At 52.2% G+C, this 23,325-nt stretch overlaps 1 protein-coding gene across 3 annotated transcripts in view; it reads right to left on the bottom strand.

Moving 5' to 3' along the window:
- Positions 1-679: 679 nt before the first annotated feature.
- Positions 680-23,325, bottom strand: part of ARID3B (AT-rich interaction domain 3B) — a 51,160-nt gene continuing 28,514 nt past the window's right edge. Inside the window, exons 3-9 of one of the 3 annotated variants that reach the window (XM_058542067.1) lie at positions 22,638-22,709; positions 22,365-22,437; positions 9,006-9,189; positions 7,515-7,795; positions 7,132-7,386; positions 5,555-5,656; positions 680-3,209 (exon numbers count right to left, since the gene is read on the bottom strand). In XM_058542067.1, coding sequence (XP_058398050.1) covers positions 3,043-3,209; positions 5,555-5,656; positions 7,132-7,386; positions 7,515-7,795; positions 9,006-9,189; positions 22,365-22,437; positions 22,638-22,709 — 1,134 coding nt within the window. In that variant the 3' untranslated portion in view covers positions 680-3,042. The remainder of the gene's footprint in view (positions 3,210-5,554; positions 5,657-7,131; positions 7,387-7,514; positions 7,796-9,005; positions 9,190-22,364; positions 22,438-22,637; positions 22,710-23,325) is intronic. The other 2 variants (XM_058542068.1, XM_058542069.1) reach the window with 2 other exon arrangements.

The following is a 23,325-nucleotide window of genomic DNA, read 5'->3' as shown; positions in this document are numbered from 1 at the left end:
TTAGCCCGGGGTCCATCCTGGCCCTAGCCACACCTTTTCCCAATTTCCCTCCCCTCCACCCACCAAGCCTAGGCACTGGCCACAGTTCCCCAGTGCCAGGTCCTTTGATGCCACTGAGTTTCCATATACATCAGTTCCTCTGCTGAGAATGCTTTTCTTCACGTCTCCAGTTGACAGTCTCATTCTTCCAGCTGAAGTGTCACCACCTCTGGGAAGCCTTCCAGAGATTCCCTAGTGAGCTGCTCCAGCATCGCTCTGCTCGCTGATAGCCTACTGTTTCAGTCATGCTGTATTCTAAAGAATCGGGTTTTGTCACGATGACCATGTCTGCTTCCCAGATAGACTGCGAGCTCCATAAGCACAGGGACCACACTTACTCAGCAGGAGCTCAAAAAGGACTTGCCAAACGGAGGTGATCCCCAGGGCCCTGTGCCTGCCAGAATACGGACGTGACACCACTGGAGTCAGTTTTGGTCATCAGGCAGTACCAGAGGGACTCTAATACAGAAGATAGGCCGAGAGTGAGAGCTTTGGGGAAAGGATGGGTGAGCAGTGAAGGGGAGAAGGTTCAGGAAAAATGGGGGATCAGAGGAGCAGGTCACGTATCCCTTTCTACTCTGAAGGCTCTCGCCTCTCCCCATTACCATCTGATGGAAGAGTCACTGAAAGCACCAAGAGCTTGTGTGAAGAGGTAGAGGTTTATTGAAATATAAACATTCGAGAACACGTAAGATAGAAAATAACCACAACATATACAGACACTTGCTGCAAGAGGACGCCTGAGGTATTTATCCACTGGCTAGGCTACCCATGTGCTATCACGTTTTCCTGGTTAGTATACATATAAGATGGGGGTCGGGCGTGGGGGGGTGGGAGACAGAGCTGCCCTGGCCGCCTGCCTGCCACATGGCCTTCACGCAGGTCTACACCTTCAGGGAAAGCTCCTCTTGGCCCAGGGCCCCGTTCCCGGGGGCACCTGCTGGCGCCCCCACTCCTGGACTCTCAGGCTGAGACCCTGCTGTTGTCCTTGAGGGCAGTGAAGGTTTGCTGAGAGGGTGATGCTGGGCAAGCTGCCTGGGGGAAGAGGGTCCAGTGACCGGAAAGACGGTGCACTGTCCCTGCGTCCTCTGGGTGGGAAGAGTCCATCCTTCGTGACCAAACCCCTGAGAAAGACACATTGGCCAAACGTCTGCGACACCTTCAAGTGGGCCCAGCGCCAGCCAACTGGGCTCCTCCCTGGCACCAGCTCCCAGATGCCCTTGTCTGCCTACACCATGCACTTGCCTGGTGGGGAAGGCTTCTGAGGCCAGAAGAGGGTCAGCCTCCAGTGGACGGGGCTGTGTGTGTGTGTGAGAGAGAGAGTGCAGACGGCTGGGGGAGGGGAGAGAAGATGCCGCCCAGCAGAGCTGCAGCTCAACAGGCTGAGGTATTTGTTTTGTGCTCAAGCTTCTGACTTCTCTTTCCTTTCCCGGCAGGACTGCACGTGAGCCGTGCGGGGCTCGACCACCACAGCCCCGTGATGTCAGCAGGCGGTGTCCCACTGAACACTGCAGGGCTTACTGACTGAGAGGTGAGCCTATGTGAGAATCACCTCTCCTTACAACAAGCAGCTGTCTGCTCCACCCCAGGGCCCAAGAGGAGAGATGGAGCTCTCTCGGCATCTCCTCATCCTCTGGGGCAGCTGGGCCTCTGCAAGGCCAACATGGCCTCCACGGCCTGCCCCTGTCCTGAGGTGGGAATACTGAGTGAAGGGGAGACGTCCTGCCCCAACCCTGGTGAGCTGGGGGTAGGGGTGTGGGACCAGCCCTGCTCTGGCAGAACATGGGTCAAGGACGATCTTCAGAATCGCTGTGGTTTTAGGACCCAAGCTGTGCGACAGCGGGCCTCTCCGTTCTCCTCCCCCGCCACTGTGATCCCTGAGTCATCTCTCCTGCCTGCCGCCCCACCTCCTCACTGGGGTCCTAGGGAAGGGCCGGAGCGGCTGGGGTACAAATCATTTGCTCGGCTTTGGGGGTGATCTGCTTTCATTTCTTTGGTGCTACAATAACAACAATAAAAATTTAAAAATAAAAAAACCAAAAGTCAGTAAAACACATATAAAAAAGATTTCAGAGATGCAAATACTTCCTGAAGAATCAAACATCAACATTTACAAATCTGAGGTATTTCAATGAACCTGACATTGGCAGGTTTGGGGATGTTGGGGCTGAGATGGCCCCATAAGAAAGGGGGCCCAAGGGACAAGTGGCTGTTCTTGGGATTGCTGGCCAACAGGGGCGAGTGGGGAGCGCGAGGTCTGGGAGGGTCAGCAAGGTCGGCGTGGAGTGGGTGCCAGGACCTGCCTGGGCAGCCCCAAGGCTCCGCCTCTCCCTCAGCAGATGCCCAGTAGGCCCTGGGACCTGAGGACTGCCCACATGTGACCTTCCTTGGGACAATTAAAAGGGGGATGTGGGGCCCTGAGGACTGCTTCAAGACTTGAACTTGAGGGACCCACACTCCAGGAACCAAGCATGGTAGCAAGGGGGCCTGGGAGGACCCTATCCCATGCTCAGCAGAGAAAGGCCACGAAGTGTGCTCTTGGCTCCTAGTAGCCCCACATGGGAGTTCAAGATTGGGGACTGAGCAGGGGAAGAGACCAGTGACCCTAGGGTCATGGCAGAAGGCAGGGGAAGGGAAATAAATTAAAGGGGAGGGATATGGAGGGCCTCCAGCCCCGTGTCGGCTTACAGATTGTCAATACACCGTGCCCAGTATGGGAGGTGGCCTGGGAGCCCTGGAGGAAGCTGGACACCCACAGACCCCACCCAGTTCTCCAGGACAATCCCTGATTGGACCACGCTGCCCTGTCCTGCCCCTCCAGCCTCTCCCTGTCCCCAGAGTACAGCAGGACCTGAATGGAGCCTGGACAGACAGACACGTCCAAACTCTCAACATCTGGCCAAGTGATGTTTGACGTGGGCTCCGTGAGATGAGGTAAATTCTGTGCATCAACTTCCTTCACTCTGACAGGAGAGTGTGGAGTGGGAAGCTGGGTCCTGCCCCTCAGAGGGACCAGCTGGTGGAGGGCTCTGCACTGGGGGTGCCCCGGGATGAGGTAGGACTTGGCGAGCAGTGCGAACTGCTGCTGCTGCTGCTGGCGCTGCTGCCGATGCTCTGCGGAGCAGATCCTGCGATGAGGTGGACCACGGGTTTCTGGGCAAACAGCACACCTGGGGCAGGGGAGGAGAAGCAAGTGTGAGCAGATGAGGAGAGAAGGGTTCAGTTCATTTCCACTGTATTGACCGCTGCCTAACTGTGCCAGCCTCCATTCTAGACACGGCTAGTGCTGCCAGAGGTCCACTGTCCCGCCCTCACGGGCTTCTGGGCCGGTGAGGGGACAGACAGGGAAACAGTCATTCTGCTGAAATGTCACAACGGCTCTGAGCAAAGTGTACGCAGGCGGTTGTGGCAACAAAAAGAAGGTTTTAGGGGGCAGGGGAGACTTGGTCAGGAAAGGCTCCAGGGGGAGAGCATGCCTGGACTGTTAGAAAAAGGGTCAAATGCAGAAGCATGGATGGTGTGCAGGCAGATGAGATCTGAGAGAACAAAGAGCAGAGAGGCACAAGGCGGGGTGAGGTAATGGAGGCCTGTATGCCTCTTAGGAAGCCTGGGGTGTACCCTGTAGGGGTTGTGAAGGCCCTGAAAGTTTTAAGGGGAGGGCGATCTTGAGATGTGCCCTACAGAATGCTCTCTGTGGGGTTGGGAGGAATATGGGTGATGGAGGCCTGCAAGAAAGCCACTCTAACAGGGGAAGAGAGGCCTGACCTGGGGCAGCGGCGTGAGGATGGCAGGAGAGGAGGAGAGCAAGCACAGAGGAGCGCTATCTGCTTAGCTCTGGGGGACGAGGATGGTGTGAGGGCCTCTCAGGAACAAATTCCAGGTTCCCTGCCTGGGCCACTGCACACCCACTGAGAAAGGGCACAGGTGGGGCAGGGATGGAGGCAGGTGAGGTTTGGGGAGCCTTCACTTGCTTCTGACTGCTCCCCATTCTGAGAGAGGAGGCGTTGTTTCCTCCTTTCTCCTCATAGACAACAAGAGGATAGTGAGATCCAAGCGCTGATCTCCTCGTGCCTGCCTTCTCCCGACCCCCAAGCCTCTTGGCCCACCAGAGCACACCAGAGGCAGCGGGCACCCAGGCCCTACCCGCTGGCTTGCCTGGTCTCCTCAAGGGGCCTCCTGTATCAGGCAGAGACCTCAGAATGTGGCCTCTGAAGCGCTGACTATGCAGTGACTGGCGAGGCAACTTGGCATCACTGCGTCTCTGCAGGCTGCTTCTGGAGCTCTGTCCCTTCCCCGCCCAATCCTGATGCCACAGCAGGTGGCCCAGCAGAGATCCAGAGCAGGAAGCCTGCAGGGTGGTGGCCGAGGGGGCCTAGTTCCCAGCCCCGGGGACAGGAGCGGGCCCTGAGGAAATGCCCTAGTTTTGATGGAAGGTGCAGCTGTAATGCCCTCCACGGGCCCCTCCCTGTGCCCCTGGAGGAGGCCACTGGCTTGTATGCCCGGGGGGTTCCCTGGCCCCCACTCATCAAGTTGCACTTAAGAGTCGGCTGTGGGGCTGGCCTGGTGGCTTAGTGGTTAAGTTCGTGTGTTCCGCTTTGGCAGCCCAGGGCTCGCTGGTTTGGGTCCGGGGTGTGGACCTACTCACCGTTCATCAAGCCATGCTGAGGCAGCACCCCATATAGAAGAGCTACAACTATCATCTACAACTATGACATACAACTGTGTACTGGGGCTTTGGAGAGATATAAGAAAAAGAGGGAGATTGGCAACAGACGTTAGCGCAGGGCCAATCTTCCTCAAAAAGAAAAAAGAAAGAAAAAAAAAAAGAGTCGGCTGCATTTGTTCTCAACGAAATGGGAGTGGGAAAATGATGGCTGTTTCTAGGAAAACGAAGTTGAGTGCCTTGGAAAGACCCGGTAAAGGTGCTAAAGCAACCAATAAACAAACTACTGCCAAGTTAGATTCAGGGAGAGACAATTGTAAAAGACTGTGGAAAAATTTTAAAAAATATATAGGCTGATTCTGCTGCACTCAGATTCCTTTGCCTGTGTCTCAGTCCTTGGTCCATTTTAAAGAAAGGGAATGACAAACAATGATTAGGAAGAGAAGACTTGAACCACAGGCAAAGAAAGGAGAGCCGTGCATCAGAAGACGGTAATGGTGGACACGAACGTGACTTATAAAACAATGTGGAAGGCATGTATACAGAGTTGATTATGACTCTTCACATTAAATGAATTTTTCAACTAACGAGCCAACCATTGGTCCAAAACGGTTGGATGAAGGGTTTCTATTCTTCTGTCAAAGGTGGAGGGGACCTGTCATCCTGTTAGCAATCCTCAGCGTCTACTAGTTCAGAAGAGCCAGGTGACCTTTGGTACCTGGAGACTACACAGAAGGAAGCCACCCTCGGGGAAGGTGTTCAGACAGGAGGGTGCTAAGCGGGGCCAGCCAGGGAGCTGCACTGAGGCTGGCGCCACGCTGTGGGCCTCCCTCAGAGCTCCCAGAGCCTCACCTGTGTAGGTGGTGCCATCGATGTCCACAGACATGTTGATGCTCCCAATGCTGCTTGTGGTCAGGTTCAGCGCTGCAGCCGAGGCCTCTGATCTGTCTTCTGCTGGACACAGGGAGACAGCAGGCCTGGTCAGGCCTTCTGGCACTTCTGTCGCCCTCTCCGAGGTTCTCCCACTCTCCCTGCCTGACCCCGGCAGGCCGAGGCCTCCCACTCTGAGAAAACATCTATAGAACCTTCTCCTGAGGGTAAGGCCTGGCAGAAGAACCAGGCCTGTCAGCGTCCTACTGCTTGTTTTCTCCACTGAGCCACTTCACTTCCCCAACTCCTGCTGCTCTCAGAGAAAAGGGATTGCAGTGGGCAAGGAGGCTGACCTTGGCTCACAGCGGTGCACTGACACCCTCAGCGCGATTCAGCAAGCCCTAAATGAGCATCCACTAGCCATCAGGCTGGGGACGGGAGATCAGTAAGACCCAGTCCGTCTCTGAGGACTCGCCTTGCCCCCTCCTCCCCATAACCGGGCTGGGAGGTCCTCAAGAAGAGGGTCTACCTGCCCAGCACGCGGCCCGGCACCTGGCACTCCATCCCCACCTGAGCATGTGGGGTTCGTAGAAGGCTGCAGGCACTGGCACATAGGGCCTCTGCCCAGCTCACCCCAGACTCTGCCCTTTCATTACGCAGACAGCCAAGATTCTTCCAGATGAGTTGCCTTTTCTATTAGCCTCTGGCTTGTGCAGGACCAGGGGCACCTGGCCCCGAACGGGTACCAGAGTGGAGCCCGGCTGTGAGGGCTGTTACCTCCAGCTCCCTCCTGCTCCTCACTCAGGGAAAGTGGGACAGGGAGGGGCTGCCTGGGAAGATGCACAGCAACCGTCACACCTGATTTCTTCCCAACACATGCTATTCATGTTTGTTCTGAGACAGAGTCAAGGGCAAGAATGGCAAAGAAAATGTGTGTGAAGGCGGAGAGGGGAGAAGGAAGGAACATGGAACGTGTGGTTCAGGGCAGAGAAGGTGGGGCGCCTGAGAAATGCGGAGGGGAGGGGAGGGATGTCAATTATGCTGCCAAACTTGTATTTCCTCCTTCCCTCTTGTTCCCTCTTGTTCCCGAGGGTCACTGGCAGCCTGGCCTGAGGCAACTGCGGCCCCTTGCTGAGCCTCGGGAATGGAGGTGCTGTCTTCCTCCCAGACCTGAGACCTATATCCGGTGAGGTACAGGGGTGAAGGCTGAGCCCTTTAATTACACAGATCAAAAGGCTCGTGAGGGAGAGAGACACAGCAACTGTTCCTGAAGGTCTCTGGCTCCTCCTTCTCCAACAACTGCTTTTCCTTTTTGCTAAAGTACAGGGCACCGCCTGAGGCCATTTCTGGTCCCCTGGAAAATGACCTCCACTTGGTCAACTCACAGATCTCAGTAGCCAGATTTCATGTGGCTTTCTGGCCTCTAAACCCTTCTGGGGTCCTGGCGGGCAGAACCTGGAGGGGCCTCACCCGGGTCCTGGGGGCCATGGCAGGGCCCTTGACTGGAGCCGGCTGGCACTCATCAGGAGGGGAGGAACCTGCCCGGGCCCGGGGCTCACCCCTGCCATTGATCCTGATCTTCATGGGCAGCTGCCGCGCCATGCTGAAGAAGTTGCGCTGGAAGGCCTGCTGCACCAGCCGCTGCTCCTCCTCCGACAGCCGCGACGTCTTCTTCTCAGGGGGCTCCCCTGCCTCCAGCCGCTCCCGCAGCTGCTCTAGTGTGGCCGTCCGGGTACTGGCCTGCTGGCCTGCCAAGGTCACGGGCATGGCCAGGCGATTTGGCACAGGCACTGTTGTCACCGGGACTCCATCACCTGGCAAAGGCACCAGAGCTGGACCCACCCCCAACCCACCCTCCCGCGTGACAGTCGGCACTCCCACCCTGTCCTGGACATGGGGAACTGGCTCCCTGCCTCCCTCCTCCTCCAAGGGCCCTGCAGACCTTTCCTGAGAGTGGTGGCTGAGGATATTCGAGGGCTGCTGGTATTGGTGCCACTGCTGGAGCCCAGCCCGAGGATGGGGAAGCGGATCTTGGGTGGGGACAGAAGGGCTGGGGCCCCGGCGGCGGAAGCAGTGGCAGCAGTGGGCGAGTAGCCAAAGAGAGAGGAGCTGTAACTGGGCCGCCGGCCCTCCCTCCGGTTGCCGTCAATGGCTGCCTGGAGCTCGGCGGGGGAGCTCAAGGCTTTCTTCTCACACTCGTAGGCATAGAGATACTTCATGTACCTGGAGGGAAGGAAGGAAAAAGGAGAATAATGCAAACATGCACCAGAGACCGCCCAGTTTAAGCTGATGGGTCTCTGGAAGCAGCCTCCACAGGACAGGCCTCCAGGACAAAGGATCAAAACCTGAGCACTTGATGAAAAAGGAGTTCAGGACTGCTGGACACTCAGCCCCAGGCCCCTCTAACTGCTACTCAGTTCTAAGCACTGCTCAGACTGGAGGCATTGTTCACTAAGGGAAATAGGTAGGTAACATCTTCGCTAACTTTCTAGCGCCCCGGGAGAAATTAAGCCCATGTTTTGCAATGTCTTTCTGGCTCCTTGCTCTCCTAACCATTCTGAGTGGGCTGGTGAGACAGGTGCAATTCCTCCCATTGTGCGTGGACTAGGAGTGCTGCCCCTCTTTGTGTCAGATGTCCCAAGAAGCAATTCTCTACCCAAGAACCTTGAGAGAAAGGCTGCTATATTGGTTATAGCGCTCTGTCCCCCAGTTCTGCTGGAACAGTTCCGTCAGATAAAAACCCTTCTACTTTTCAAGAAGGCCGTAACATGCCACCTAACTGATATGTCAGCCGCTCCTTCCATATTCTTCACAGAGCAACTTCCAGTGTGTTCCAAAGAACAGATTCCCCTCTGGCCCTCATTCTCCAATGCTCTTCTTGGTTTCACTGCATCTATCACGCTTGTAATTAACTCAAATGGTAACAAAAAGAGGTCACCAATCCCAGTGGCGCCTGCCTGCCTGCCTTCCTCCAGGTCCTCTGTTGCTGGGCAAGCTAAGTGTTGGGGAGGAAGGGCCAGGCTTAGAGTGGAGCTGCTGTGTGGGAGACACTGTCCTGGGAAGGGACGAGCCCAGGTGTGAATCTCAGCTCTACCACTTACTAGCTGGTATGACCTTGGCTGAACCATTTAACCTCTGGGACTTGGTTTTTCTTATCTGGAAAGTGAGGCCAGCACCTCCTTTACAGGGTTGACGGGGAGGTTTGAATGAAACAGAACAGTGAAGGAGCAGCACATGGGGACACTGGGGGACAGTGGCCCTTGCTGGTACTTGGGTCTAAGGAGGCAATCCTCTCAGAAAGCTCCTGGCTGCCTCGGGAATTCCACTCATCTTGCTCACTGTACAGTGGCACTTCCTTCCTTCCTCTCCTCTAGGTTAAAACCTCCCCTTTCTCTAGCCTTGGCTTCCTCTCCCCAGGGCCCTGGCTGCTCACTGGGTCCTCAGGGTGAAGGCAGCGCTGGTGATGGATGTGGGCAAGTTCAGGCCTTTGGTGATCTCCCTCCAGATCTTCTTGTTGATGATCTCCACCAGGCCCCCCTTCTCCGTCACCAGCTTATACAGCATGTACAGGTCCAGGATCTGCTTGGCCATGATGGGGATTCGGTTGATGGGGGTCCCTGTGATTGTCCAAAGAGAGAAACAGAGAGTTATGTCATCACTGAGCAGAGAAAGAAGACATCCTCATGGGCCCACCTTTTGCTGAGTTAGAAATCTGTTTGGAAATCTGCTTAGAAGTAAATTTGACTCAAACTCTTAAAGCCTGGAAGCTATCAAACTAGCTGCCAGTTCTCCTTGGGATGAGGAGAAAGACAGGTCCAACTCAGAGACTGTGTGGCCTTGGGTAAAACACGTAGCCTCTCTGGGTCTGTTTTCCCAACTGTAAATAAGAGGGCTGGACTAGATGACTTCAAAGATTTTTTTTTTGTGTGAGGCAGATCGGCCCAGAGCTAACATCCAATGCCAACCCTCCTCTTTTTGCTGAGGAAGATTGGCCCTGGGCTAACATCCGTGCCCATCTTCCTCTACTTTATACGGGACTCTGCCACAGCATGGCTTGACAAGTGGAGCGTCGGTGCGCACCTGGGATCCGAACCTGAGAACCCCGGGCCGCCGAAGCAGAGCGTGCCCACTTAACTGCTGCGCCACTGGGCTGGCCCTCAAAGATTTTTGTGTGTGTGTGCTAGCAGTAGAGTCCAGATTCTTTCCTAATGATGTGACAACTCCTCTGGAGCCTCAGAAGCCAATCAGCTGCCTCCTCAGGGAAGACTTCCCCGACTCCCTAGACAGGTGCGGTCCTGCCCCATCATCTACCTGGATAGCTCCCTGGCTTCTCTTTTGTAGCTCTCAGTGCAATTGTAACAGTATTTTTATTTGCATCCTGCCTGCTTTCTCCGCTCCTCCTCTCCTGCTGCAGGATGGAGAAATGGCTTTTTCTCTCCTGTGTCCCCACCATGTCAAAGGAGCTGCTGGACACACAGGTCTCCAGGGGAATGAAAAGCCACTCAACAGTTCTCTCCCCACTAATCACTCTGCCCGCTCCCTGGCCTCCGAAAGAGGGAGGGTCAGCGCAGCTTCCGCCCACTGGCCCCGAAGGGAAGTGAGAGGAGCCAGGGACTTGATTAGGAAACCTGGCACCGGGCAGGAAGGCCCACTAATGAGCACCAGGGGACGGCAGGGAGGGCGGGGCCAGGGCCCTTTCACAGGCGGCCAGGATGCTCGTCAGGAGGCGTGATGGATGACTGTCATTTGGCAGCCTCGGGATTAATGATCTGGAGGTCAGAGGGGAGAATTCCACAGGGAAGGGTCACCGTCCAGGGCAGGGTATGAGACTTGTTGCCTTTTGATGGCAAACCCCTTTTACTGTACAGGCTGCTCCTCCTGTCTTGCCCCCCTCCCACTGCCCCAATCTTGAGGTCTCACTGCCTGCCTGTGGACTTCAGGCCAGCTTGATTAGAGAAGGGCTGTTTGTTTCGCTCCTCCCACTTCTTTCGCCTCAAGGAATGGCATTTTCTTCTCAGCCCTGGAATGTCAGCCTCACCAACTCCTTCACAAGATAATTCAAGCCAGAGAATGCAGTGAAGGGTTCCACATTTAGGAAGAGGAAGCAGGGTGAGCATGAACACACGGGGCTGCTATGGCAGGACCAGGCCTCTTGTCTAAGTGCGAGGAGGGACTTAGAGGTCTTGAAGACCTTTGTCATAATCAGCTGGTCTCTGGAGGGCCAAGGACAAAGGGGTCATGGAGTTAGATTCAAAGATTCATAGGGAAAGTATCAGGATTAATGGTACACGCCTCAGACACACAGCCCGTGTGTTGGTTACCTTCTCCTCCCTGTGCTCTTCTGGACGGCAAACCTTATTCCTGTCATACAGACAAGAGCCTGATGCAGAAGAACTGGTCCCCTGGCAGGACAGGGCTAAGGTCCACCTCCTTTTGGAGGCCTGTCTGCCCGAGAACACGCATGGTCTGGCAAGTTCACACCCTCCATGGCATCACCTGGAGACTCTGGGAGATCACTCCCAAGGTCCCCTCAGCTCACATTTCCAGAAGCTTCCAGGACATCTTCACATGTGTGACCTGTTCCCTTCCAAGTCAGAATGATCACACAGAGCTGCCCTTCACCCCCTAAGCTAGCTCCCTTTTCCCACTGCTTCCTCTTCTTCCAGCAACACCATCACTCTTTGAGGTCTTAGGCAGGAACCTCAGAGGCAGCCCTGGCTCCTCTTCTCTCCTTTCGCCCACATTTAGGTGGTTACCAGGCTTCTTTGATTCTTCCTTTGAGGTACCTCTCAGAGGTATGTTCCTTTCTGGCCCACAGCCACCACCCCGGGACCAGGCCCTCAGTGGCTCACAATCAGATGCCTGCAGCAGCCTCTCATCCATGCGCTCAACTTGCACACTGCTGCCAGATAACCCTATTAAAATACTACTTTCACCGTGTTACTCACTTCCTTGTTTAAAAATCTAAAGACTGTTATTGCCTGTGTAGGCAATACACCTGTCTTGCCTGCCTGTCTATCCCACCCCACGTGTTCACTCTCACGACCCGTGTTCCCCAACACTCAACAGGTTACGTATGAAGCACATCCCAATAACTCACTCTCACTCCGATGAGTCGGGGCTTCTCACTGTCACCCCTAAAACCAAGCTCATTTCTCCTCCACTTTTTGCTTTGTGCTCTCCCTCCTCATCAAGCCTAAAATGGCCTGCCTCTACTCGAATCACCTCCACACTGGCCCTCAACCTTCACTCCCTCCAGGAAGAACTTTCTAACTGCCCCAGTTCATGTGGATTTCTTCTCTCTCAGAATTTCTACTATAACCTCTACAAGTTCAGCAAATAATTATTCTAATTGTTTCACGTACAGTCATGAGTCACTTAATGACAGGGATAAGTTCTGAGAAACTCATCATTAGGCGATTCCGTCATTGTGTACTCACACAAACCTAGATGGTATAGCCTACTGCACACCCAGGCTGTATGGCACTAATCTTATGGACCACCGTCAGATTGACCATTGTTGACTGAAATGCCATTATGTGGGGCATGACTGCACGTTCGTCTGGTGTCCCAGGAGGACTGTAAGCTCTATGAAGGGAGGGATTGTTTTTCCTTCTCCAAGTCTCAAATCTTACACTGTTTAATAAATTAAACTACCATGCAGACTAAAAAAAAGAAATGCTTCTCAGAGTCAAAGCAAGCAGCTCCGTGGTAACCCAACTGAGAATCCTTTTTTTTTGGTGAGGAAGATCAGCCCTGTGCTAACATCTGCCAATCCTCTTCTTTTTGCTGAGGAAGACCGGCCCTGGGCTAACATCCGTGCCCATCTTCCTCCAATTTATATGGGACGCCGCCACAGCATGGCTTGCCAAGCGGTGCATCGGTGCGCACCCGGGCTCTGAACCGGCGAACCCCGGGCCACCCCAGCAGAGCGCACACACTTAACCGCTTACACCACCGGGCCGGCCCCCCAACTGAGAATCTTAAATACATTTCCCTCATGCTTGTGGTGTGCCCACCGGGACCCACCACTAGCTTTCAGTGTCTAATGCTGAGAGCCCTGAACAGAAGTCGCCTTCTCTTCTCAGGTCCAAGCAGGTTCATTAGTCATGACCCTTATTAAACAGACGGGGGAGCTGAGGCCCAGAGTGGTTAAGCTCTTTGTGTCCAAGTCCCACAATAAGAGGACTAGCAGCAGAAGAATGGATGGAGAGTTGGGGATTTTGAGAAGGTAAAGAAACTATGACTTTATTCAGCGGGGCCAAAGAGAAATGCAATAGGTGTTAAAGGGGGGAGGGGGCTGGGTCTGTGACATACACAGAGCAGGTGTGGCTGAGCGTGTAACTACTAAGCAGGGCTTGCCCAAGCGACAGAGTGCTGTCCCTCAGAACAGTCACCTTAGCGAGCCAGCTACCACACGGTTTTGGAACTCCATTTGCGAACAGCCCTCAGAGTTTGCACTATTTTCATTTGAATCCCTTCATGGGCGGTAAATCTTCAAAAGTAAAGGGTACGTTTTACTTTTAGACATGGTCATTCATGGAGGTAAGCCAGAAGAACAGGATGAAGTAACCAGGCTGTTTATACTGATTTTGTCTGAAGACGGGGTGTGGCCATAAATGTGACCATTTTCCAGCGTAGCTCAAACTGCCTCTGAAGGCAACTCCCCAGACAGGAATTATAAACTCCCTCTGAGTAGCCACTGGACTCAATGTCTAGCCATTTGAAATGGCTTCTTTGAAAGACAATAAAGTTATAGATGTAGAAATTTCATAAAAATTGGCCTTTTTATAGTCACCCAGAATGTGACTGCATTAGGCTAAGAACTGGTCAGGGGCAAGGGAAACAGAGGTAGATACAGGACCTGACAGGACAAGGAAGGGGCAAGGTGGCATTTGAAGTCAAGGCTGTAAACTTGACCAAAAAGTGCCCTCTTCCCAGCACTCCAGAGAGGCCACAGGCCAGGGGAACACTGGGACCCTGGTGGTGGCCCTTACAGTCCTGCTCAGTGGCCCAGCCCCACTCCAGGCATACAGGGATCTTGCTTTCCCTCACATGGGCCCCTATGGCTGGGCCAGACACCCTAGCTCCAGAGGTCAGTGGACAGGGGACACAGGCGCTTTCTTCCTTGTGTGGCCCTCTTTCACCACTAAAAGTAGCTCCCAGTGCAGGCGGGCCCCTCGGTACTGTCAGAAATAAAGCTGAGTGCTAGCTCCAGATGACAGTGTGGTTTTCTCACATTATCCAGACAATCCAGACATAAAACCTGCCCTGGCTTCAATTCTTCTGACCTCAGGCTGCTCTGTCTCTGCCGTCTGCTCTGTGCTTAAGGGACCTGGTAGCCACCTCCTTTGTCCCAAGGAGACTCAACTATGAAGAGAGAAGGGGAGAAGGCCTTTTAGCTAGGTTTACTTGCCTGAACAAGAACGAAAACCAATATATCATACTGGGCAGTAGGGATGCGGGATCGACATATTCAGGCCTAAGTTTCCCCATCTGTGAAATGAGGAATTTGGACTAGATGACTCTCAGTTCTAAAGTCCTATGAGTCTATGAATAAAAACTTAAAACAAAAATTGATGGTTGTGGTTATTACCAAAGGGAAGGTGACTTGGTTTCAGGAGCTTGCCTGAATTATAGAATTATGTTCCCAAGTGACCTTGAGATGGATGGTTTGGGATCTTCTCCTATGAAGGGCCCCTGTGTGGCTTAGGACCAGGTCTGTGACGTTGAAGTCCATAAGCAATGGCTCTTTCCCCAGTCTTGCGGGGAAGCCGGGAGTCTCTGGCTTGCTCTCTGGGCTGGATTACATCTTCCTCTAAGCAGGCTCTTCACCTGAGAGGGGACAGGCCTCTGTCCACAATAAATGCAGAAGCAACCTGCAGAGAACCAGGAAGGGGGCAAAGAGCCCTCTGTGGGTCACTGGTGTTGGCCCTGCAGGAGGCCGAATCTCCACCCCCATCACGCCTCCCAGAGAGGGGTGAGCACCTGATAGGGAAGCCTGCGGACTGTCAGTCACTGCTATCAAAGCAGAAGCTGGGGTTGAGGGTAATTAATCATGCTCCCTCTGACAGGAATCCAGGGCCTTATCTGTACCCCAAGAAATGCCGCTGGTCTCCAGTTCCCTCCTCAATAAAAGAGACTGACAGTTCCATCAAAGAGACCCCTTATCAGATTTCAGCCAGGGAGCCTGAGGCAGCTGGAGGGATGATGTGGAAAAGGCTTTTATGAGGGCCCAGTGAAACTGCGGGGCTCCTGGGGCTTTAACCCTTGGTGGTGAGGATGCCTCCGGGCACTGGCATTAGCGGGCCAAAGCTGTGATCAGGAGCTTCCAGGGCAGATGGAGCCAAACAGAAGCTGCTCCCTAGCACTCTGCTCTCCTTCCTACCACTCAAACTGTGGAGACAGAGCTGGGGGTAGGGGTGAGGGCAGAAGGAGTCTCGCGATTGCGTCCTCTGGCACTAGAGACGCAGATGGGAGACAGGAGGAGTGTTCAGCGGAGGGCCACTTCCTCCCCACCACAGAGAATGGGCACGTTCCAATGAAGACTAGAAGCAATCAGGGGACAGGGACCCCAGACAGAGCCGCGTGGCTGCCTTCCTGCCTACTGGTCAGGGGCGAGGGCGCAGGACCCAGGGCGTGGCCCTGCCAGGGACCCTTGCTGCTTTTTCCTGGCTTTGAAAAGGATCATTAATCATTTCCATAGCCTGTCAAGAGAGTTGGGCAGCTGAGCAGAGAGCCTAGAAGAGTTAAGACCCATGTTAAGAGGGGAATGTGCACAGGCAGACAGGCAGGCAGGCCTCCTGCCCATTCCTCTGCATATTAATTCTTGCCCTGCTCTAGTCCTGCTGCCCAGGAACAAGTGGAGAAATGACTGGTGACTTTTCCCTCTGACTTGTTTATGCAGAAAACACTTCCCATCAGGATACTGGGCAACAGTGTCTGGCGTTGTGCAGTGCAGGGTGTAGTCGACTGTTCTCCAAGAAAGGACAGAGGCAGGATGTGCAAATATCCCAACATTGGACTGACAGGTATCTCTAAGCCCTTCACCTCCGATTTCCCACTGAGTGGGTAACTGACAGATGGTATAGTGCGCTAATCTTAAGTATATAGCTCACTGGAGTTTTACTTCTGTGTATACCCCTGCAACTGTTCCTCAGAGCAAAATACAGAACACTTCTAGCACCCCAAAAATCTCTGTGATGCCCCCTCCCAATCAATATCCATCCCCCCGCCCCAGCCTTCCCAGGAGGTAACTGTTATTCTGACATGTATCACCGCAGGTGATTTTCTTGAACTTTATATAAATGGAATCATGTAGTATATATTCTTTTGTGTCTGGCTTCTTTTGTCCAACATTAGGTCTGTGAGAGTCATCCACGCTGTGCACAGCAGCGTTCTTTTTTTATTGCTGAGGCATTCCACTCGATGACTATGGCCCCATTTATTCATTCATTCTACAACTGACGGACATTTGAGTTCTTTCCAGTCTGTGGCTATAACAAATGGCGCCACTATGACTATTCTTGCACGTGCCTCTCAGTGAACAAAAGCACTCATTTCTGATGGGTATACACCAGGAGGGAGTTGCTGGGTAACAGGGTTGGCATATGTTCAGCTTTAGCAAAATACTACCAAACAGATTTCCAAAGTGGTTATGCCCATTTATATCCCCACCAGCAATGCATGGGAGTTCTGGAGGCAACACAACCCGGGAGGCTAATTTTAAATTCATCATGCTTTTTGATACTCTAGCTTAGACAAATTGCTTTAGTTGAAGTTCAACAGTATGTGCAATGCTGTATTCTACTATAGCTAATAATAAAATTATGGTTATGGCTGTGCTGTCTCCTTAAAAGCTGTGTTGAGAAAAGTTGGTCAAGGAGTTGGAAGGAGGTGGACTGTGGGGTCTTCTCTGCTTTGCCTGCTGCTGATGAGAAGACCTGGCTGTTGTCTCCAGGAGGTGGTGGAAGGCTGGCTGGGGAGAGGCACAATTCAAGGGCCTTCTGGCCTGCACAGTGCACGGCTATCTGAGCGTCCACAGCCAGTCCACGCCACTAGCCTCTCAAGACCCAGCAGACTTGCCCACAGTGTAAGTGGACCAAACCTTTGCTTTAAACTTTCCCTGCATCAACCCATCGATGATTTACTGACTATTGGCTCACCTTGGAACAAAGGAGGCAAAACTTATCCACCCAATTTTACTAAGTACTACAAGTACCAATAAAAGATTCCGAAGGAGGAAGAGGCTGAATGTAATGACAAAAGCAGGCTATTCAAATTAATCACGCCTTTCAAAAGCCAGGATCCCTTCCTATTATTATGGATAACCGGGTAGTTATAGGGTATCAAATGACTATTAAAAGTGGAAAAAAGAAAAACAGTATATCAACAGTAGTTGGATCACCTGGGGAGAGAGAAAGATCTGGCCTCAGACAAAGGGCTAATCCTGAGACAAAGATTTGCATTTTAAACTTTTGTCTAGGGATAAAGTTAGAAAATGAAGCCCCAAAGCCTATTTTATCGGACAGAGACAACATATTTTAGTCTATCAGGAAGAATGTCCACAGCACAGACCATTTACTGCAAGATACAAAGAATATACAAGAAACTGCCTCCACCAAAAGGCAAAGCAATATATGTCATGAACATTTCCCTGCCTGAGATGGATAGATAAGCACACAACAGAAGGAAAAACACTCAAATTGCACTTTGAGGCAGACCAAGCCCTTTCCCACAGTAAATTCTTTGTATATACACATCAAAAACAGATCCAACAATCCATTTGGGAAAACCAAGGTCAGTTTGCAGCCTTGAACAGAACTGGTGGGGGAGGGAGGGCAGTTCTCTGGGTGAGGTCTTGGCAAAACTTGTCTTCCACATGACCAAACAGTTCCTTAGCCTGGTGTGCCCAGCTGGGGCAGGGGCTGGAGAGGACAGCCTTGCTCCTCAGCACTCTGGGTGTGTGCAAGATGCTACTGGTAGGGCTTCTGTCTCCTGTGCCCCCACCCCCACCCCATCCTGCCTTGACAGATGGTAGCCTCTGTGCCACTGTGAACTGTCACATCGGCCCTTCCCTGAGACAGGCCTTACCCTGAGAGGAAGACTCTTCTTGCACGAAGATTTCTACCCCAGGTTAATCAGCTAGATGCTGTCAGACCCTCCCAGACAATGGCCGGTGGAGGCAGGCCAGCGCTCTCTGTGGGGCTCAGAAGGCAGAAGGAGAGATGAGGCTTGTCCACGGCCCCAATGGGAAGTGATGGAGCTGCTGGTGCTGGGGGCCAAGTTTCTCAAAGGTGGTGCAGGGGAGAGAAAGAGCACTGGCCTAGGAGTCAGGAGACCGAGTGCTAAATCGGCTCTGTGGCCTCAGGAAAGTCACTTAACCTGGGGCTGATTCTTCCTGGCTAACAAGATAACCTTTGCTCTCTCTACCCCACAGAGCTGGAGCTGTGGCAAGCAGCAGATCCCAATAATGGGTTGAAAGGGTTCTGTAAAGTGCAAGGGGTAATAATAACAAAAATAACAGCAAGGTCCTCCTCCTCCTCCTCTTTGATGAGACCAGACTTCTTTCTGTTCCACCGCCTAGGGAACAAGAGAACAAGCTGTTCTTCCTCACTGATGAAGGCAGAGTGGAACTGTTTATAAGCCCTTGCTTAGCAGACTTCCAAATTAGGCCCCCTCCTTAGACTTCCCCTGGAAAATCTACCAGAGATTTATCTCTCAGAAACCACCCACAGTGAGTTAGATTACCCAGAGAATTTTACTTACAACTGTTTGGCTTTATTTTTGGCAAAGAAATGTGTGCATATTTTACACACACACACACACACACACACACACAGAGCAAAAGGTGAGCAAAAATGGGCATCAGAGTTCTGAAATCCAACCAGTCTTTCTAGGGAAACATTGGGGGTGGGAAGAGAATCAAAGGCAATTTGTTTAATTCCATTTGGCTCAGTCAGCAAAAGAGGAAACACACTATTCAGCAAGGACAGGGGAGAAGCATTTGGTCTTGGGCGTCCTTGGTGTAGTTTTTACACAACTATTTGGACAGAAAATTGCTAAAGGGGCTTTTCTTCTTTTTTTGGTCATCGAGGGTGGCTCATTATCTGTTGGAAGCTCAACAGACACAATCATGGATGCATAATACAGAACATACAATTTGGGAGAAACTTCCAGATTGACTCTAATTGAACCCTCTCATTTTATAGATAAGGAAACTGTGGCCCCCAGAAGGGGAAGGATTTGCTCAAAACCCTGGAGAAGGGTGGGATGTTAGCCCTGGCTTTACACTTCCCAGACTAGAGCGCTCTCCCCCTCACACGCCTCCCGACAGGGCTGCAGCAGCCCTTTCCGAGGCAGGCAGGAGACAGTGAGCCCGACGGGCACTGCCTCAGTCTCTTCTCAGGCTCCTTCTGGAGCAGGATACTCTGCTGGTGGGGGAGGGGTCACCAGGGTGCAAGTCACCGGGTCTGGCCTAGAAACTAAGGTGCCGCGGGCTGAAAGGGCCATCTGTTGCAGTCAATTCACCCAAATACGTTAACAAGCAAAAGAGACCCAGCATAAAGCAGCAGTTACAGCCGGGCCCCTCTCCCCCTGGACAGCCGTTTTATCACCTGCAGCTGTGGTCATCTGGGGCTGCCTGCTGTGTGTGCCTCCCTCGAAGCCCTGGCCACTTCCTCTGCAGTGCAGCCTGCTGTGTCAAAGCTGCCAGGCCCCACTCACGGCCCAGGTGGGTGTCACCAGGACTTTCAAAGACAGGCCGTGCTCAGTGGCTGCTATGAAATCTACCGCTTATCTTTCATATGAGCTCTGGAGTTGCTGACCTGCTGCCGAGGTCTATGAGCCTTTTCCTTGGACCCAGCTAACAAGACCTGGCTCCTGAGTGCCCCAGACACTCCAACTTGGGAGTGACAAATAAGTTGCAAACGACCTAGGGACCCTTGGTCTCACCATTCTGTGAAGAGCACAGACAGCAAGCTTCATATGATTGAAGTGCAATCTGCTCCCAGCCCTCTTGAACCGCCCACTCTAGACTATCAGACAGGAGTGTTCCAGAAAGGAGATGAATTTAAAAGGCACAACCTCCACACTGTCTCCCTGCCTCAGTCTCCCCTCTCCAGCCCAACTACATACTGCTTGCTGCAACAAGTTTCCTGAAAGCCCAGCTCTGGTGACATTCCTCATGTTTTCACTTTAATAAGTCCGCTATGTCCACAGCGGAGTGCTGTGAAGTGAAGGGCCAACTTTTTGGCCAAACACGGCTCTTCACAGTCTGGTGCCAGCTCACCCTCGAGGCCACAGGCAAGCGTTCTTCCCGCTGTGCCCGGGTCACGCTGGCCGTGCACATCATGCATGCCACTGCGTTTCTGCCTTCACCTGTGTAGTTTCCTCCGCTCCCATTACCTCCAATATGCTAGAGCCGCGGCTCCTCTCAGAGGCCTTCCTTGCACTCCAGCCCAGGACAGGGTCCCAGCACCCTCCCCTTTGGCACTCAGCTGGAGGAGGGGCGCTCGCAATATCACCTGACACAGGCCCCCCCTGCCCTCAGGTACTGCTACCTGAGTGGAGGTAAGATGATTTCCATATAGAGTTTTTCTGCAGAGGAAGTTTTAGATCTTCACCCTCTTTCTCATCCTTCTTGGCAGTGGTTCTCAAAATTGCCCCCCAGGGGACATTTACAATATTTAGAGGCATTTTTGGTTATCGCGACTGGGGGGTGCCCCCCACAAGAAAGGACTATCCAGTCCCCAAAGTTAATATGCTGAGGCTGAGAAGCCTTGTATTAGAGTAATTAACAAGTAGCAAAACTGGCTCAGCTGTTTCCCCTCGACTGGCAATGCCAGCAAATAGTGAAATACCTAACATAAGTGCTGAAGACAGGAGAAAGGTTTACTCGGGGCCTGAATAACCGTAAACTGACAAGATCAAAGGCAGTCACTTACTCCTGCTTGGGGTTCACTCAGAAATACACCAGACGGCAGTCTGGTAGCGCTGGGCCGCTGCGGAGTAGCAGGATCCTCAGCACTCGCTGCTCTCTACTGCTGACTTCCAACCACAGGGCAGCCGTCTAACGGGGAGCTCGGCTTCCCTGCGTGTGGCTAGCTGAGTTAGGAAAACCAACAGGGCTGCTCATGCAGCAAACACGTCCTGAGCACCTCCCTGCCTGGCCCTGGGCTAGCACTGGGGACACAAGGAAATGACAAAGTAGCTGCCCTCAAGGAGCTCCTAGTTTAGTGGGGACATACAGTAATAAGCAAACAATGACCGATCTTCATTCTTGGCTAGGCTGAGATAACTTCCATTTTCCTTTAAAAATCCTTCTGGGAAGGGAGAAAAACAATAAAGTAGAACATAAAGCAGTGCAGCTACACCGCTGATTAAAATCTATATTGCTATGGCAGCCCCTCTGAGACGAGATCAGCTCCTGGGTTAGCACCAGCTGGGCTTGTGGAGCTTGTAAATAATTAAAAGGTAATTGGAAGGGGAGACCAAAGTATTAAGTGGATTTCTCTCTCTCAGGGCAAGCAGGGAGTTTCACTGCTGCCAGTCACATTATCTTTCAGGATTATATTCTTGTTTTTTACTGACACATGCAGCTCCAGATAGCAGTTGGAGGAGTAAACTAATTAGGCTGCTTAGACTGCTTTGATGGGCTTGGACACAGGGGAAACTGAGACTCAAAACTTTCGATTGCCTTTGTAAGCAAACCAGCAGTAACAGGCATGCTTCTAAGAAGGCAATAAGGCTTTAGAAGGTAAAGGAAGGGGAAGGAGGCGGAAAGAGGGAGGGAGAGGAGTTAATTCAGAATATTTAGCTGCTGGAGACTGCCATTATAGCTCAGCCTAGGATAGAGAGGAAGATTTCCTTCCCAGGTCTCAATATAAAGGAGCTGACACAGAAACCAAGGGATGCATGATCAGACATAAGGAGGGTATGAGGGAAGAGGCTGGTGGGAGCGGCTCTCTCGTATGGCTTTGTCCTGAGGGTGATGAAGGTGGAGCCACACAGGTTACCGAGGACCTTCTAGAAAGGCTGGGGTTCTGGCCATGCTTCCTGAGGGCTGACCCGGCTGGTGAACCCATTGCTATGACAGGATATAAAGCCAGGAAGTTGCGTCACTGGGCTCAAGACTCAGTCACGCCATGGTCCGAAGTGGAGATAGTTGGGGGTGGGTGGGGCAGGAGTGAGAAGAAGAGAAGGACAGAGAAGCAGGAAGGTACATTATAAAGCAGATGCCCATGTATTCCACAGTTAGGCTGTAGGAACGCCCCAACCAAGCCAGTGGATACAAGAGCCAATGGATAAGAAAAAAAGAGTTAGCCTTTCTTTTTCATGGATCATTTTAGACCCTCCCAATAAATCCAGACGGGCCTCCATTCTTTCATCAGCCTTTCTCTGTCTCTATAAGACTAGATGCACCAAGAGGAAGCCCCATATACTAGTTTAAGTGATATCTAGGGCAGCTATAAGGCTAAGAAAAAAGTATATTTGAATTTGAAATGATTCCAGAGGCCAGTTAATCAGAGGAAGAAGACGACTGACAAACATAAGGCAGGACCAAATTTGGATCATCATTCTATCCATTTTCTGCCAAGGCCATCTCTGTCCCGCTTCAATCTAGTTGTCAATTATTTGGCTAAGTCTGGAACCAATCAGTAGTAAAGGCCTCTCGTCCTCCTGGGCTAAGACGCAGGCACTCTGCGGGAAGGATGGCTAACAGTGACTTGCACACAGGAGGCACTTGAGGAATATTCATTGAACTGAAATGATGAGGAGACTGCACACTCACCCCTCTTCTGCATAAAGATGAAGAGGTCATCCAGGAACTCTTTCCTTTCCGGATCACCGTCCAGTTCATACAGCTGCAATCCCGATACCCCAAGAAAAAAACACAATGAAAAATTCCACCTTGTGCAGGAAGTCTTACCCCAGAGACACAGAGCCATCTGAATGACTAGAAATGTGACTCACAGACCACTCCTGTCCTTACTCCTTGGATATCAGCTACAACAACCCACTGCAGAACTACCCCTTTCGTTATCACAAAGGAAACATTACAGACCTTGGCAAAATCTCGAGAGATCTCTCTTCCCCGGCTTCCATCCGCATCATCACTCCAGGCCACACCACCATTCTGAAGGGGAACAAAGCACAGTGTTCAGAAGGGAACAGGAAGAGAGTGACAGAGAGCAAGGCAATCATTTAGGAAGAAGAGGCAGATCCTGAGCAATTGTGCTATCCTGGCTCACACTATAAAGACTGCTCAGGTAACTGCCACTGCCACCCTTACAGGGACATCTTGGTGTTTTTTTGCTTTCAATTATGGTTCCAAACTAAGATGGAGTCAGGTGGAAGAATCATCTCCATTTGCTGGAGGAGGATGGGTGTTACTTATACCTGATAATCCTGGATGAAGAGGACACCAAGGCCCAATTTTCTGAGAACCTGCTCATCTCTAGCTGATCTTCCAGAAGCCTTCACTCTGAGATGTAGCACTTTTCTGCAGGTTCTCTATGGTATATGTGTTTGTACATTCTACGGTATGTTGTGAAGATACCTAGCCTGGCTTCCCACATAACACTCTAAGTGGGGGATAAAAGGTCAAAGGACCAAGACCTAGATCCAGAAGTTGTGGTCTCTCGGTCAAGCCTCACCACTAAAAGCCCTGTCTGGTGATCAGAACTCCCTAGTGATATGAGTGCCCCCAGGGCCTGAGATTATTCCTAAGGTACAGAGGCTCTGTGCCACTA

This window comes from Diceros bicornis, chromosome 5 (genome assembly GCF_020826845.1).
Source record: "Diceros bicornis minor isolate mBicDic1 chromosome 5, mDicBic1.mat.cur, whole genome shotgun sequence".
Classification (NCBI taxonomy): domain Eukaryota; kingdom Metazoa; phylum Chordata; class Mammalia; order Perissodactyla; family Rhinocerotidae; genus Diceros; species Diceros bicornis.
The sequence above is the reverse complement of the archived record's forward strand: the minus strand, read 5'-3'. Positions and strand labels throughout refer to the sequence as shown.